The sequence below is a fragment of the Macaca fascicularis genome, chromosome 15 (assembly GCF_037993035.2).
Source record: "Macaca fascicularis isolate 582-1 chromosome 15, T2T-MFA8v1.1".
Taxonomy (NCBI): domain Eukaryota; kingdom Metazoa; phylum Chordata; class Mammalia; order Primates; family Cercopithecidae; genus Macaca; species Macaca fascicularis.
In genome coordinates, this window is record NC_088389.1 from 21,264,940 (window position 1) to 21,281,146 (window position 16,207).

Consider the following 16,207-nt stretch of genomic DNA (forward strand, 5'->3'; position numbering starts at 1 on the left):
CACGTCTGTAATCCCAGCACTTTGGGAGGCTGAGGCGAGCGGATCACCTGAGGTCAGGAGTTTCAGATTAGCCTGACCAACATGGTGAAACCATGTCATTACTGAATACAAAAAATTAGCTGGTCGTGGTGGCTCACGCCTGTAATCCCAGCTACCTGGGGGAGCTGAGGCAGGAGAATCGCTTGAACCCGGGAGGCAGAGGTTGCAGTGAGCTGAGATTGCACCACTGCACTCCAGCCTGGACAACAGTGAGATTCCATCTCAGAAAAAAGGAGGTCAGTGGGTTAATACTCGTTAATACACTTAGCACCTTGCATAACACATAGAAATGTCTCAATAAATTATCTGTTGTTGTCATCATGCTATTATTTTAATTCAATTTAATGAAATATTTAAAGTTTTCCTGAAGTGTGAGATGGGAAATCCTGGTGACTTGAATAGCTGTGTCTCCCTTTCCTGTAGGGTAACTCCATCTTCAGCGTGTGTGGTAGCCAAAGTTGAACTGGATTTGTTTACAGACCAGACTATTAATTCTTTGGGGACAGGGACTGTGTCCTGTCATCTCTGATCTCTGATCTGAGCCGGCATCAGTTAAGATACGCTCCTTCAGTGGGGAAAATCCCCAAGGCAACATGAGTAGGCTGGAATTCACCACAATAGGGCAGAAGGTCATCTCTTGTATCATGTTTCCATAAATGTTACATATTTTTAATTAGACGTCTACTACCTATGCTCACTGAGAACCGGGTAACAAGATCAAGTTAAATCCTCAGCCTTGCCAAAGAGTTTGTTACCTCCTGGTTACTTTGTAGAAATGCGGGTTATAACTCAAAATGACCACGTGGTGGCAGCAGAGGAGAAGGAATGAATTGTTTTGTTCCCATTACCCACGCGGTGCTACAGACTGCAGTGTTGGGGCCTAAGGGAGATACGTAGCACCATATAAGAATAACGTTAGATAATTTGTTTTTGGGAATGAGAACAGGAAAGTGTTAAATACACGCACTTTAAATAATGAGTAACAAATCAAACAAAATGGTATTTGATGAAGACAACATATATACACTTGACTTTCAGATCATGGTCAACTAAGGGGGAGAAAAAAAGAGACAGAAGAGAACAGGAAGTGAGGGGGCACCCACCAGTCCCAAGATGCTGCAAGATGGGTGAGTCGAGGAGACATAGCTTCTTAGTTAAGAGTACAATCTTTGTTTCAAATCCCAATCCCACCATTTGTTTCCAGTGACTTAATCCCTCTGTCCCCTAGAGCTGTCATAGTGAGAGTAAGCAAGAACTTTGTTTTTCCATTTTTTTGTTTGTTTTTTGAAACAGGGTCTTGCTCTGTTGCCAAGACTGGAATGCAGTGGTGCAGCCATAGATCACTGCAGCCTCAAATTCCTGGACTAAAGCAATCCTCCCACCTTGGCCCGCCAGAGTACTGGGATTACAAGTGAGAGCCACCATGCCCAGCTTCTAAGCAGTTTATATTTATTTCTTAGATAATTCTCACCACTCCAGAGCTGTATTATTATCTTCGTTTTTTTAGTTAAATGATTTGCCCAAGATCATCTGGTTAGCGCATAGTGAAGTCAGAACTTAAACCTAGGAACTCAGCTCCGAACTCAGATTTCTTACCACGGTCTGGGCAGCCTTACCCATGAACAGGCAATAATAATGTTTATCGAAAAAGGTTCTTGGAAAGAGATGAAAGGTGCCTGCCCTATAGTTGGTGTTATGGACTGAACTGTCCCCCATCTAGCACAAATTCCCAAATCCCCCAAGTGATTATATTTGGAGATAGGCCACTGAAGGAGGTAACTAAGGTTAAATGAATCATAAGCATGGGGACCTAATCCAATAAGACCACTGTCTTTATAAGAAGAGACACCAGAGCTCCCTTCCCTTGCTCTCTGCATGTGCACAGAGCAGATACATGCTAGGATGCAGCTAGAAGGCAGCTGTCTACAAGCTAGGAAGAGAGCCCTCACCAGAAATCAACGCTTATGGCACCATGGTGTTGGTGGACCTCCAGCCTCAAGAACTGTGACAAGATATATTTCTATCATTACTCAGTTTGTGGTATTTTTTTAGGGCAGCTGAGCAGACTACTACAGTTGGTGATCAGGAAATGCAGCTTTTACAGTCTGTGACTTTGTCTTTGATGTAGCTCTCCCTCTACTCCGAAGGCCTCAGTTCCTTGTCATCATCTTGGTATGCCAAAGAGTTCTCTACCTGCCTGGAAGCACCTCCAGCCCATCCAGTCTTTCCTTATCCCATTTCCTTTTTTAAAAACGATTTTGGCTGGGTGTGGTGGCTCATGCCTGTAATCCCAGCATTTTGGGAGACCAAGGCCGGTGGATCACCTGAGGTCAGAAGTTTGAGATCAGCCTGACCAACATGGTGAAACTCTGTCTCTACTAAAAATACAAGAAATTTAACTTGGTGTGGTGGCAGGCACCTGTAATCCCAGCTACTTGGGAGGCTGAGGCAGGAGAATCACTTGAACCCGGGAGGTGGAGGTTGCAGTGAGCCAAGATCGCGCCATTGCACTCCAGCCTGGGCAACAAGAGTGAAACTCTGACTCAAAAAAAAAAAAAAAAAAGCTTTTCCCATGAGCATGTCACATGATTCTGATGCATGATGAGTGGATCTGGAGTCAGAATCGGGTGAGGGAAGGGCCTTTGCTATCCCTCATTTCTGCCCAGAGACAGATCTGTGCTCAAATATTAGTTCCACTGCTTTTTAGCTTGGAGCCTTGGGCAAGTTACCTCATTGAGTCACAATTTTCTCATCTGTAAAATGGAGACAATAATGTGTGCCACAATGGATTGTTATGAGTTTTGAATGGTACAAGGAATGTAAAGCCACTGGCACCACATCTGGCCTATGCTGAGTTAACTTCTTACCATGTCATTGTGGTTTCCAAGGTCTGTGGTTACGTGATTTCGTGATGTGTGTGGGGATGGTCTTGGACATGGTTTCTCCACCTGCCAATTGTGGTCCTTGGAGAGAAAATGAGGTGGGAGTCTGTGTGGGTGAGGTCAAGCTCTTTGCCAAACAGAGGGTGATTTGATTTGTTTTACTCATGTCATCCTTCCAGTAACCAATGCCTTTCCAGTTTCGATTTTCCTTCCCCCTAGAGATGAGCTGAATGTTCCAGTGTAGATTGAATCTGTGTGTGTGTGTGGGGGATTTCAATGACAGCCTCCAAAGAAGGCAACCAGGAGAGGAAACAGTATCTATAGTGAGGACATGGATGTGATAATGAGATTGAAAAAAGGGGAGCTGGGACTCTTATTCCAGGAGTTCCCAGGCCAGTAGAAAAACCTGACTTTTACCCTCAAAGACTCCTTGGTAGATTGGTCTAGTCTTGAGGGCAGAGACATACTCACATTTAAATCCCCAAAAGCAAACAGAGAAAGCAAGTATATGTTGATGGATCAATCAGCCCCCAGGACATTGAAGGGGCTAGCCAGACTGCACCAGTGAAAAAGGCAAAATCAGAAATAGTTATGGGAGCTGTATCAGTCTGCTATTACTGTGTAACAACCATCCCAATATTCAGTGGTTTAAAACATGAGTCATTCATTGTCACTCATGTGTCAATGGGACAGCTGGGGCTTGGCTGATTTTGGCTGGGCTTGCTCTTACATCTGCAGGTCAGCTGAGGGCTCTGCTTAGGTCACCTTCACTATAGCAGCCCTGTCCCAAGTGTCTCTCTTCCTCGTCTTGGGACCAGGGGACTAGGTGGACATGTCCTTCTCATGGCAATTAGAGAAACACAAGCAAACAAGCCCAATATCACAGATACTTTTTTTTTTTGAGATGGAGTCTCACTCTTGCCCAGGCTGGAGTGCAGCAGTGCAATCTCAGCTCACTGCAGCCTCCAACTCCTGGGCCCAAGTGATTCTCCTGGGCTCAAGTGATTCTCTTGCCTCAGCCTCCCGAGTAGCTGGAATCACAGGCGTGTGCTACCATGCCTGGCTAATTTTTGTATTTTTAGTAGACAGGGTTTCACCATGTTGGCCAGGCTGGTCTTGAACTCCTGACCTCAGGTGATCTGCCTGCCTTGGCCTCCTAAAGTGTTGGGATTACAGGCGTGAGCCACCACGCCCAGCCAATATCACAGATACTTTTCAAGTTTTACTAAAGTCATGCTTCCTAATATCCTACTGATTAAAGCGACTTGCATGGCTGAGCCCCCAGTCATGGTTGGAGGGCAAAGTTATGTGGCCAAAGGTATGATGGCATCAGGGATGGGTGAGGAACCAGGGCAAATGATGTAACCTACCACACTCTGTGAGTTTTCCTTAACTATTCCCTCCCTTCCAACCCAAGTCATTGCTTCCTCTATAGCAGTGGTCCCCAACTTTTTGGCACTAGGGAAGACAATTTTTCCATGGACAGAGGTGGCAGATGGTTTCGGGATGAAACTGTTCCACCTCAGATCATCAGGCATTAGATTCTCGTAAGGAGCTTGCAGCCTAGATCCCTCACATGTGCAGTTTACAATAGGGTTTGCACGTCTATAAGAATCGAATGCTGCCACTGAGCTGACAGGAGCTCAGGTGGCAGTGCTCACTTGCCTGCCGCTTACCTCCTGCTGCGCGGTCTGGCTACTAAGAGGCCATGCACTGGTACCTGTCTGTGGCCTGCGGCTTAGAGACCCCTGCTCCACAGCATATTGTATCTCTCTCCTGGCTTTGATCATGACCTGTGCGCTTGTATTGCATGTGAAGGCAAGGACTTTATTTATAGTCTTGGTGTCTAGTATGGAGGCTGGCACCAGTAAATAATAGTAAATAAGTGAGAGAGCAGAGAACAAAAAGGGAAGGAAGTAGGAACATATATGACAAGAAAGGAGAAAACAGGACAGGCATGTAAAGGTAAAGGATGTGGAGGAAGCAGGATAGAAGAGCTGTGGATAGAGTGAGTTAGAGGAAGCATCAATGATTCAGAATGAGCTGAACTGCTTGCTTTGTCAGCTTCTTGGGCTGTTGATCCATTTCTAGGATTTTATTTTATTTTATTATTTGAGATGGAGTTTCACTCTTGTCACCCAGACTGGAGTGCAATGGAGCCATCTCGGCTCACTGCAACCTCTGCTTCCTGGGTTCAAGCGATTCTCCTGCCTCAGCCTCCCCAGTGAGTAGCTGGGATTACAGGTGCGCACCACCACGCCCAGCTAATTTTTGTATTTTTAGTAGAGATGGGGTTTCGCCCTGTTGGCCAGGCTGGTCTCGAACTCCTCACCTCAGGTGATCCACCCGCCTTGGTCTCCCAAAGTGCTGGGATTATAGGCATGAGCCACTGCACCCGGCCCATTTCTAGCATTTTTAAAGCAGTCATTTCTGCATCAAGAAAAAGTCCTTATGTTGTTATTTTGCATCCCTAATGGCTGCATTTTCCCTGTGGAAGCCCTTGCATTGAAAGAAGGTTTAGGGCCGGGCGCGGTGGCTCAAGCCTGTAATCCCAGCACTTTGGGAGGCTGAGACGGGCGGATCACGAGGTCAGGAGATCGAGACCATCCTGGCTAACCCGGTGAAACCCCGTCTCTACCAAAAAATACAAAAAACTAGCCGGGCGAGGTGGCGTGCGCCTGTAGTCCCAGCTACTCGGGAGGCTGAGGCAGGAGAATGGCGTGAACCTGGGAGGCGGAGCTTGCAGTGAGCTGAGATCCGGCCACTGCACTACAGCCTGGGCGACAAAGCAAGACTCCGTCTCAAAAAAAAAAAAAAATAAATAAATAAATACAAAAGAAGGTTTAGGTTCTAGAAATTTTCTTTGCACCCTTAGAAGGAGTGATCAATTTACCATTTGTGATCTGAGCTTCTTTTACTACTAAAATATCTCCAATTGCTATACCTTTGAAATGAAGGCTGCCTTACTTTACAGTGCACAAAGATTACATTACAAATGAGGCTGTAGAGGCAGACTCTGGAATTCTTTTCTTGCAATGCAATTATTTATTTTTCCTGGAGGAGGTGGTTCACTGCACATTATTTTGAATAAACTGAAGGGTTGAAAATATCGGTGCTGGGACGGTGAGATGAATTGATTCTGAAATGGCCAGAAGTCACTTGAGGACAAACTCAGGAAATGTAGCAGGTGAGAAGAGGTAGACTTCCTCGTGTGGCTCAAAGGCCTTGCAAAGAGGGGCTGCAAAAATCCCTTGAGCTGAAGCAGCCTCACTGGAATAAGCCTAAGCTCTTCCAAGGGGACTGCTGGGAAGGGAGTCCGTCATTTGGATATACTTGTTTTATTGAAGGTGTTAAAAATCGGTCTCTTTATATTTTATGCGAAAAAGATCCAGGGAAAACTGCCTCAGTGGATTTATGAAGTCTTTTTTTTTTTTTTTTTTTTTTTTTTTGAGATGGAGTCTCTCTGTTGCCCAGGCTGGAGTGCAGTGGCATGATCTCGGCTCACTGCAACCTCTGCCTCCTGGGTTCAAGCGATTCTTCTTCCTCAGCCTCCTGAGTAGCTGGGACTACAGGCATGCACCACCACGCCCAGCTAATTTTTGTATTTTTAGTAGAGACGGGGTTTCACCATATTGGCCAGGCTGGTCTCCAACTCCTGACTTCATGATCCGCCCACCTCGGCCTCCCAAAGTGCTGGGATTACAGGCATGAGGCACTGCGCCCAGCCTTATGGTCTCTCTGGGGACAGGGAAAGGATGGATTCCTCATCTTGTCTCCAGGTCACTTCATCTTCTAGGGCTAGCCAAAGTAAAACAAGAGGTCAGGTCTAGTTGGGGTGGGGTGGGTTGGAACGGTGGTCCAGGGAGTCACATGCCTGGAGACTGGGCTATTGCCGCTTCCACCATTCCCTTCTCCTCATTGTCCCTGGGTTGTCTGGTGGTATATTAAGCATCTAACCCAGTGCCTGGCACAGAGCAAGTGATCAATACATATTAATTAACTTGAGCGATGATTTATGGTGTGGAGGAAACAGCATGATACTGAGGGCAGGAGAATTATAACTTAAATTGGCTGGCGGAAGGAACAAGGACAGGTCTCCTCACTTCTTTGAGAATCAGTTTCCTGATATCCAAAATAGGGTTTTGGCACTGGGTGATTGTGAGACCTGGAAGAGCTTGTGCTTCTGGTCGTGGTGATTCTGTAGGAGGCACTGACCATGCTGAGGCAGCAAGAGGTAGCTTGCTGGTGGTCAGAGTCCAGGGACAGAAGCTACCCCGTTGGCAGTGGAGACCAGTGAGAGTTCGCTGCCCCTTCAGTGATGCGGCCTGTTCTTTGGGCTGACATCTGAGCAGGATGGCTGGGGCAGGGCTGGTGGCCCAGGAGACAGGAGCACTAACAACCCCCGACTCTGCTGTACCCCTTTCCCTTTCCTGATGCAGATGACTCACCTGGAAGGAGATCGTGAGACACACAAGGCCACGGCATGTCTCAGACATGTTCTCTGTGCTAGCTTCAAGGGACCCAGAGATGCCTTGGGCAAGGTCCCTGATGATTAGCAGCTGACTCCAAGCCATAGGGCAGGGCTGGTGGCGCCGGTGTTTCCAGGCACAAGTGAATGTGCATCATGGCCAGTGTGTTTTTGAAGCTTTAGAGAAGGCAGAGGGGAGGAAGTAGATCATGGGGGCAGGGACGAGTTATTGACAGAGTAGCAAGGATCTGGCATCACAGCACAAACAAATAACCTGGGCGTGGGAGGGAGGAAGGGAGGCCGGGAAAGGACGGTCTCCGTGTCATGGCAGGGCCAGGCTTTGGGGCACTGGCAGGTTGAACAAGGAAGCCTGAAGGTTGCCACTGACTCTGTGTGATCTTGAGCAGGTCCCTTAACCACTCTGGGCCTCAGTTTCCCCATTTATAAAGGGAAGGTGTTGGGTTAGATCAGAGACCTTTCAAAGTGGGGGTGAGGAGAAGCATTGAAGGCAGATTCTGGGCCTCCTTTGACCCTCCCTCTTCTGCACTGCACGGATTTTTTTTTTTTTTTTTTTTTTTTGTGGTTAAAGCTACCAGTCTAAAGACCTTTAAGGTCCCTTTTGATCTAAACAGCATAGTGCAGCAGCTCTGGGACTGGGCAGTGGCAGCTCACCTGTGTGATCTGGAAGGGGCTATTGCTAACCTGGCTCTAGGACCACTGTAGCTCTCTCTCCTTCTCTCCAGAGCACGGGAAAGGGGGTAGGAGTGGGGTTGGGACTAGGGGATGGGGAAGTGGGTGCAGATTTCTTAGAGAAACATAGGCCTAAACGCTCCCTCACAAACCTGTTTGGTAAAAACTTGGGCACCATGAGGCCCTTTCAGACCCCAGAATGTGCCCTTACTTGAGGCAGGGAACCTGCCCTGGTCTGAGACTTCTTCCTGCAAGTACTTCCTCTGAGGCACCAAAACCTGGGGCGTGGATTCTATGGGGCCCAGTAAAATACACCTGCATGACCTATGTGGCATAAGGGCTTGTTCTGGCTCCGACACTGAGTAGGTTACCAGCTTTGAGCCTCAGTTTCCTCGTTCGTAAAGTGGTAATAAGAATATCCATGCTTTTTGTGGGTAAAAATAAGTGAAGTGCTGGCATACGATAAAGACTTATCCAATGCCTGTTCCATCTGCCCCAACACCTATGCCTCCTCCTTCTTAGCTTTGCTTTGTTTATTCATGACCGTGCATGTCCACAACGTGCTCCTTCTACAGAATGCCAGGTGTGGCAGAACAGGTGCCATGATAGCAAATAAGGGAAAGAACAAAGAATAAGAAGAACGGACTTCTTCTAAATGCACGTTAGTGTGAACATAGAGTCATTTATTCATCTCAGATGTGCAGAGGGCCCCCTGTGTGCCACACTGAGCTCATTAGGAGGGGCCGGCCCTTCACACTGGAATAGTGTGTGAATTTCTCTATTCCAGTCCCAGCTGAGAAGCCAATTTATTTGAGAACACATGGACTGAAGAGAAAGTGCTCATTCATACAAGGCACGTTCCACGGATGTCACACTCTCCTGGATTGCCCTTGGTCTGTAGGAAATGGTGGAATGCATTCTAACTGCCTAAGAGTGATCATTAGAAAAGCATGATGTGGCAGAAGGGGTCCAAGCTTTGCCTGCTAAGAATTGTATGAATTTGAGAAAGTCACTTCTTCTTTTCTTTCTTCTTCTTTTCTTTTTTTTTGAGGTGGAGTCTTGCTCTGTCGCCCAGGCTGTGGAGCTCAGTGGCACAATCTTGGCTCCCTTCAACCTTCATCTTTTGGGTTCAAGTGATTCTCTTGCCTCAGTCTCCCGAGTAGATGGGATTACAGTTGCGTGCCACCACGCTTGGCTAATTTTGGTATTTTTAGTAGAGACAGGGTTTCACCATGTTGGCCAGCTGATCTCGAACTCCTGACCTCAGGTGATCCACCGCCTTGGCTTCTCAAAGTGCTGGGATTACAGGCGTGAGCCACTGCACCTGGCTGGAAAGTCACTGCTTATCTCTGAGCCCAAAGACAAATTTTCTTGTACGTAAAACAGGATCATAATATCTACATCCTGGGTGGCTGTGGGAATAAAATGAGATCAGGCAAGGATCTGCTACCGGACAAGTGCTCAGAAAATGACAGCCATTATGATTTTTGAGCATAGCAGAGGACAGAGGGTCATGTTCAACAGTTGCCAGCGTGGGTGATGTGGTCTGTCCTCGGTGGGGTCCTGCCCTCAGGAGTCACTAGCTGAGATCCTTCGCTCAGTGACAAGGGCTCAGACTGCCCCTGTACATCGCGATTCTGGAGACTGTAGATGACGGGGTGCAGCATGGGGGTGACTACAGTGTACATGACAGTGGCCACATGGCCCTGCTCTGCCTCATATCGGGATGTGGGCTGGAAGTAGACTGCAATGACTGTCCCATAGAAGAGCCTCACCACAGCCAGGTGGGAGCCACAGGTGGACACAGCCCAGAGCCTCCCAGAGGCCGAGGGCAGCCGCAGCACAGCAGCTGTGATGGCCCCATAGGAGGCGAGGATGAGCAGGAAGGGAGTGATCACCACCGCGGCGCCCTAGGTGAAGATGAGCAGCTGGATGTGGCGGGTGTCAGAGCACGAGAGCCTTAAGAGAGGCTGGTGGTCACAGAAGAAGTGGGGCACTTGGTGGGAAGCACAGAAGGACAAGTGAGCCATGAGCAGGATACACAGGAGGGAATGGACGTGGGACACCAGCCATGCCATCCCCACCAGAGCTGTACACATGGCCCGGGACATCCTCGTGGCATAGTGGAGGGGGTGCTGGATGGCCATGTAGCGGTCATAGGTCATGGCGGCCAGGAGACAGCTCTCAGTTACCTCCAGGGCAAAGAAGAAGTACATTTGGGTCAGGCAGCCAGCCAGTGAGATGGAGCAGTCATGGACCAACAAGCTGGCCGACATCTTGGGCACAGTGACGGAGGTGAAGCAGAGGTCAGCGAAAGACAGGTGGGCCAGCAAGAAGTACATGGGTGCGTGAAAGGCTGGACTGGCCCGGATGGCAGCCACAATGAGTCCATTACCCAGGAGGCCGACCACATACAAGAGCAAGAACAGCACAAAGAGAGGCCGCTGCTGTCCAGGACTTGTTGTCAGTCCCAATAAAATGAATGAGGTTCCCTCTGAAGACTCATTGGCAGCCTCCATGGCAGGCTGGTTATTCACCTGGAACCTCAAGGGCTCCTTTCTATTGATGGGTCACCCCCCTGATGTCTAAGGGAAAAGGTGAGGGGATAAATTGTGCAAGGCTTCCTGGCCATGGGAAAAAATCAAGAGTTTAGAGTCAGGTAGCCCTGGTCCTTACACACAGGTGTGACTGTGGGCAAGTCATTTCACCTCCCTGAAACTTCTTTCTTTCTGGGCCTTAGACTTTCAATCTGCGAAAGAAGAGAATTGAAGTAGCTCATCTTCAAGGTCACATCCAACTTTGATAGTTTGTGATTTAAGCAAAAATAGAACAAAAGATATTGCACAAGATTTAGATCAGGGAAGGAGGAAAATATGAAAGAAAAGATGAAACTGAGAGAGGTTCGACACAGAAAGATCTGACCAATGGACATTTACTTTGGAAAAGAAAGAATGAAACCAAACCAAGATGGGGGAGAGAAACATAAGAAAGAAACTCTAGAAAAAAAAAATCTGAAGAGCACATATGTTTACGTTGAAATGAATATAAACCCACAACACCTAGACACAAATAGTGGAATTTTAGAACACTGGTAATGAAGAGGAGAATCCAGTACTTCCTAAGGGCATGGGGTACAATGAACTGATGATATCCATATAATTAGATTGCCATCGAGTGTTTCAATTCAACAGTAGATTATAGAACACAGTTTAATAATCTTCAAATTCTGAAAAAAATATTTCGAACTTGGAATTCTCCACTAAGCAAAAATACTACTCAAGTGTGAGTAAAGAATACAGATATTTTCAGACTTAAAACACAAAACAAGGCTGGGCGCGGTGGCTCACACCTGTAATCCCAGCACTTTGGGAGACTAAGGCAGGAAGATCACCTGAGGTCAGGAGTTTGAGACCAGCCTGGCCAATGTGGTGAAACCCCGTCTCTACTAAAACAACAACAACAACAACAACAACAAAACACACAAAAATTATCCAGGTGTAATGTCACGCACTTGTAATCCCAGCTACTCAGGAGGCTGAGGCAGGAGAATATCTTGAACCCGGGAGGCGGAGGTTACAGTGAACTGAGATTGTGCCACTGCACTCCAGCCTGGGTGACAGAGCGAGACTCCATCACACACACACACACACACACACACACACACACACACAAAAAAAGAACAAGAGAATTTGAATGACTCCTCATATCCCTGAAAACGTTCCCCATGAAATCAAACACTTACCAAGCAAGCACCAGGTAGATGCACATCACAGTGTGAGAAACTCGTGTGGACAGATGGACACATCTGCCCAGGCATAGCAACTTGACTCTTAAGGACAGAGGCAACTTGTTTTCAATGTCTCAGTTTTTTCCTGTCTGAACTTCATTGCAGAAATCTTGGGCAATTCTCCAAGAAGGGAATAGAAGTAACTGAGAGGAATTTTAGGGCACAGTTTTGCGGAAGACTATGTTGAAACCACCTTTACAGGGAAATGATCTTTTAGTTTATTTCCACATCTTTCTCTATTAAAAAAACGTCAAATGAAGGACCTCCCTACCCTATTGTATTCCTTTTTTTTTTTTTTCTCCATTGGTTAAGAAGAATCTCTGGTGTTGGCTTCCTCTAAAGCATCTTTTCTTAAGCCCCTAATTCTTTCTCACTTTCTGAGAGAGGAAGAGGATCAGGATGATTGGGGAGGATGGAAGGGGAAGTCTATTTACAGAATTGCTTTTGGGAAATGGACCTGCTCTGACCTGTGTCTAAATTGGTCCCAATAAACTTTCAAATATACAAAGGTGTTTGTAGAAACATTCAGATGTAGTTGCAAACACACATGCAGACACGCAGACTTGTGCATCCTCAGGCTGGTCTCTGCAAATACATAGGCACAATCAGTCATATACAGAAATGTGGAGCCAGCACATGCATTCACAGCAAAGTAGGCAAACAACCATTACCTCAGGATTCAAAGGCCAAGATCATTGTACACCTGCACACATGGCCAAATGCAATCACAAAATGGCACTAAGGCCAGAGGGTGACAATCATTCACATACTCCTGTTGATGGAGACATAGCGCCATGCACAGCTGCTGTGACCCATCAAGCACATTCATGTTCTCACTGACTGCCTACTGTGTGTGAGCACTCTACCCTGTGCCCATCCATGCATGACCAATCACACCGAATCCCCTCATTGATCATACAATCACATCTTTGCACATAGCCTCACAGCTTCACATATACGGCTGCACTCACGTAGGCTCATGGTGGATCACGGCAGAGATGTGCCACGCTAAAGGGGCATATGCACATACACACTGCCTCCTACCCCCTACGATGAAACCATTGTGCAGTGATGGTAATGTACAATCACAGCCTTGCAAACAACACATACTCTCATACTCACACATATGACTTGTGCAGACAGTCACACACAGGAAGACAGATCTGCACACTCTGCAGCCTGGACCCTTGTCCCCAAGTGTACCCTCTGGGTTCTGCACATCACAGGAGGGAACAGCTGTGGGGCCCAGGAGTGGCTTGACACTGGAGGGTCTGAGGAAGGAATGATTGGCCATGCTTATGGGGTTTAGAGCCCTGGGAGCACCTTAGCTTTTCCCCAGAGGCAACAACCTCTTCTTGTGGCCTTCATCCCTGGGGAACAAGGCAGCCTGACTGTGGGGCTTGTTATCCTTCCTTTCTAGGGATCAGTTTGATGGAGGAGGAGGTGATTGGTGCCACCTCTAACTCAGGGGACGTTCAGGAGCCCTACTGCAAAGCTGCTGCTCCTCAGCCCCTGTCTTGTGAAGATGAGAGAGAAGGGTCAAGTTGACCTCTCAGCCCCAAGTAGAGTGACCTGGGGATCCCAGGTTTACAGCTGTAGCTTCTGGAGCCAACCCTCCTCTCACCTCACCTGTCACTGTCACCTCTTGGTGGCTTCTTGTAGGATGTGTGGAGTGTGGGAGGAATTGTGCCCCTGGTGACTGTGGCAATCACAACTACTATCAATGATCTCAATTTGTAGAGCTGTGTTTGTGAGAGCGATTGTGTCTCTGTGCAACTCAATTTGTCCATGAGCTCGGATGTGTGTCCCAGTGTGCAGCTGCATCTGTGTCTGTGTGGGTGCCAGACCTATGAGAGTGTTTCTTTAACAAGGAATATTTCTTTTTTTAAAAAATTTTACTTTAAGTTCTGGGATACATGTACAGAAAGTGCAGGTTTGTTATGTAGGTATATATGTGCCATGGTGGTTTGCTGCACCTATCAACCTGTCATCTACATTAGGTATTTCTCCTAATGTTATCCTTCCCCTACTCCACCACTCCCAACAGGCCCCAGTGTGTGATGTTTCCCTCCCTGTATCCATGTGTTCTCATTGTTCAACTCCCACTTATGAGTGAGAACATGCGGTGTTTAGTTGTCTGTTCCTGTGTTAGTTTGCTGAGAATGATGGCTTCCAACTTCATCCATGTCCCTGCATGGGACATGAACTCATTCTTTTTTTATGGCTGCATAGTATTCCGTGGTGTATATGTGCCACATTTTCTTAGTCCAGTCTATCATTGATGGGCATTTGGGTTGGTTCCAAGTCTTTGCTATTGTAAATAGTGCTGCAATAAACATACTTGTGCATGTGTCTGCATAGTAGAATGATTTATAATCCTTTGGGTATATACCCAGTAATGGGACTGCTGCGTCAAATGGTATTTCTGGTTAGATCCTTGAGGAATTGCCACCCTGACTTCCACAATGGTTGAATTAATTTACATTCCCTCCAACAGTGTAAAGGTGTTCCTATTTCTCCACATCCTCGCCAGCATCTGTTGTTCCCTTTTTTTTTTTTTTTTGATACGGAGTCTTGCTCTGTCACCCAGGCTGGAATGCAGTGGCACGATCTTGGCTCACTGCAATCTCCACCTCCTGGGCTCAAGCAGTTCTCTGCCTCAGCTCCCAAGTAACTGGGATTACAGGGCCCCACCACCATGCCTGGCTAATTTTTGCATTTTTAGTAGAGATGGGGTTTCATCATCTTGGCCAGGCTGGTCTTGAACTCCTGGTCATGTGATCCACCCACCTTGGCCTCCCAAAGTGCAGGGATTACAGGCAAAAGCCACCACGCCCAGCTGTTTCCTGACTTTTTAATGATTGCCATTCTAACTGGTGTGAGATGGTATCTCATTGTGGTTTTGATTTGCATATGTGTAATGACCAGTGATAATGAGCATTTTTTCATACGTTTGTTGGGTGCATAAATTTCTTCTTTTGAGAAGTGTCTGTTAATATCCGTTGCCCACTTTTTGATGGGGTTGTTTGTTTTTTTCTTGTAAATTTGTTTAAGGTCCTTGTAGATTCTGGATATTAGCCCTTTGTCAGATGGGTAGATTGCAAAAATTTTCTCCCATTCTGTAGTTTGCCTGTTCACTCTGATGATAGTTTCTTTTACTGTGCAGAAGCTCTTTAGTTTGATTAGGTCCCATTTGTCAATTTTGGCTTTTGTTGCCGTTGCTTTTGGTGTTTTAGTCATGTAGTCTTTGCCCATGCCTATGTCCTGAATGGTGTTGCCTAGGTTTTCTTCTAGGGTTTTTATGGTTTTGGGTTTTACATTTAAGTCTTTAATCCATCTTGAATTAATTTTCGTATAAGGAGTAAGGAAAGGATCCAGTTTCAGCTTTCTACTTATGGCTAGCCAATTTTCCCAGCACCATTTATTAAATAGGGAATCCTTTCCCCATTTCTTGTTTTTCTGAGGTTTGTCAAAGATCAGATGACTGTAGATGTGTGGTATTATTTCTGAGGACTCTGTTCTGTTCCATTGGTCTATATCTCTGTTTTGGTACCAGTACCATGCTGTTTTGGTTACTGTAGCCTTGTAGCATAGTTTGAAGTCAGGTAGCATGATGTCTCCAGCTTTGTTCTTTTTGCCTAGGATTGTCTGACTGTATGGGCTCTTTTTTGGTTTCATATAAAATTTATAGTAGTTTTTTTCTAATTCTGTGAAGAAAGCCACTGGTAGCTTGATAGGAATAGCATTGAATCTATAAATTACTTTGGGCAGTATGGCCATTTTTACAATATTGATTCTTTCTATCCATGAGCATGGAATGTTTTTCCATTTGTTTGTGTTCTCTCTTATTTCTGGTGAGGAATATTTCTAATAGGACTTTAGGTCTTTATTGAAGGGGTATGTGTTTCTGGGTGTGTACTGCAGTATGAGGGAAGTGAACCTGTATGTACCATTCCAGGTGGGAATAGCTTTACATAACACTGTTGGAATAACCAGAAAGAATGATTCTGAATATATAAATTTCCAACGATTTACTGTTGCCTCTTGAATAAAGTCTAAATTTTCTACCTAATATTGAAGCCATGGAGTGCTCTTCTCATTCCCTAATTTCCAATCTTCAAACTTCCCTCTACTTTCCCAGCATACCCCCTCAAGTCAGTTAAATTGGTCTCCTTAGAGTCTTCCGCTCATGCTGAGCTTATTTCACTTCCACGCCTTTGTATATACTTGCCCCTCATGCCCCTGGTGCAATTGCCTCTTGCCCTCAATTTCTACCCATGTTGCAGGGCCCAACTTATTTTGTGCAATGAGTGCCCCAGTCTTCCCCATCTTCCTGTCCTC

At 46.4% G+C, this 16,207-nt stretch overlaps 1 protein-coding gene across 1 annotated transcript; it reads right to left on the minus strand.

The window, feature by feature from the left end:
- Positions 1-9,648: 9,648 nt before the first annotated feature.
- Positions 9,649-10,598, minus strand: OR1K1 (olfactory receptor family 1 subfamily K member 1). The gene is given in 2 exon segments (XM_015436443.3): positions 9,649-9,698; positions 9,701-10,598. Coding segments are annotated over 2 exon segments (948 nt in total).
- Between the last annotated feature and the right edge of the window lie 5,609 nt (positions 10,599-16,207).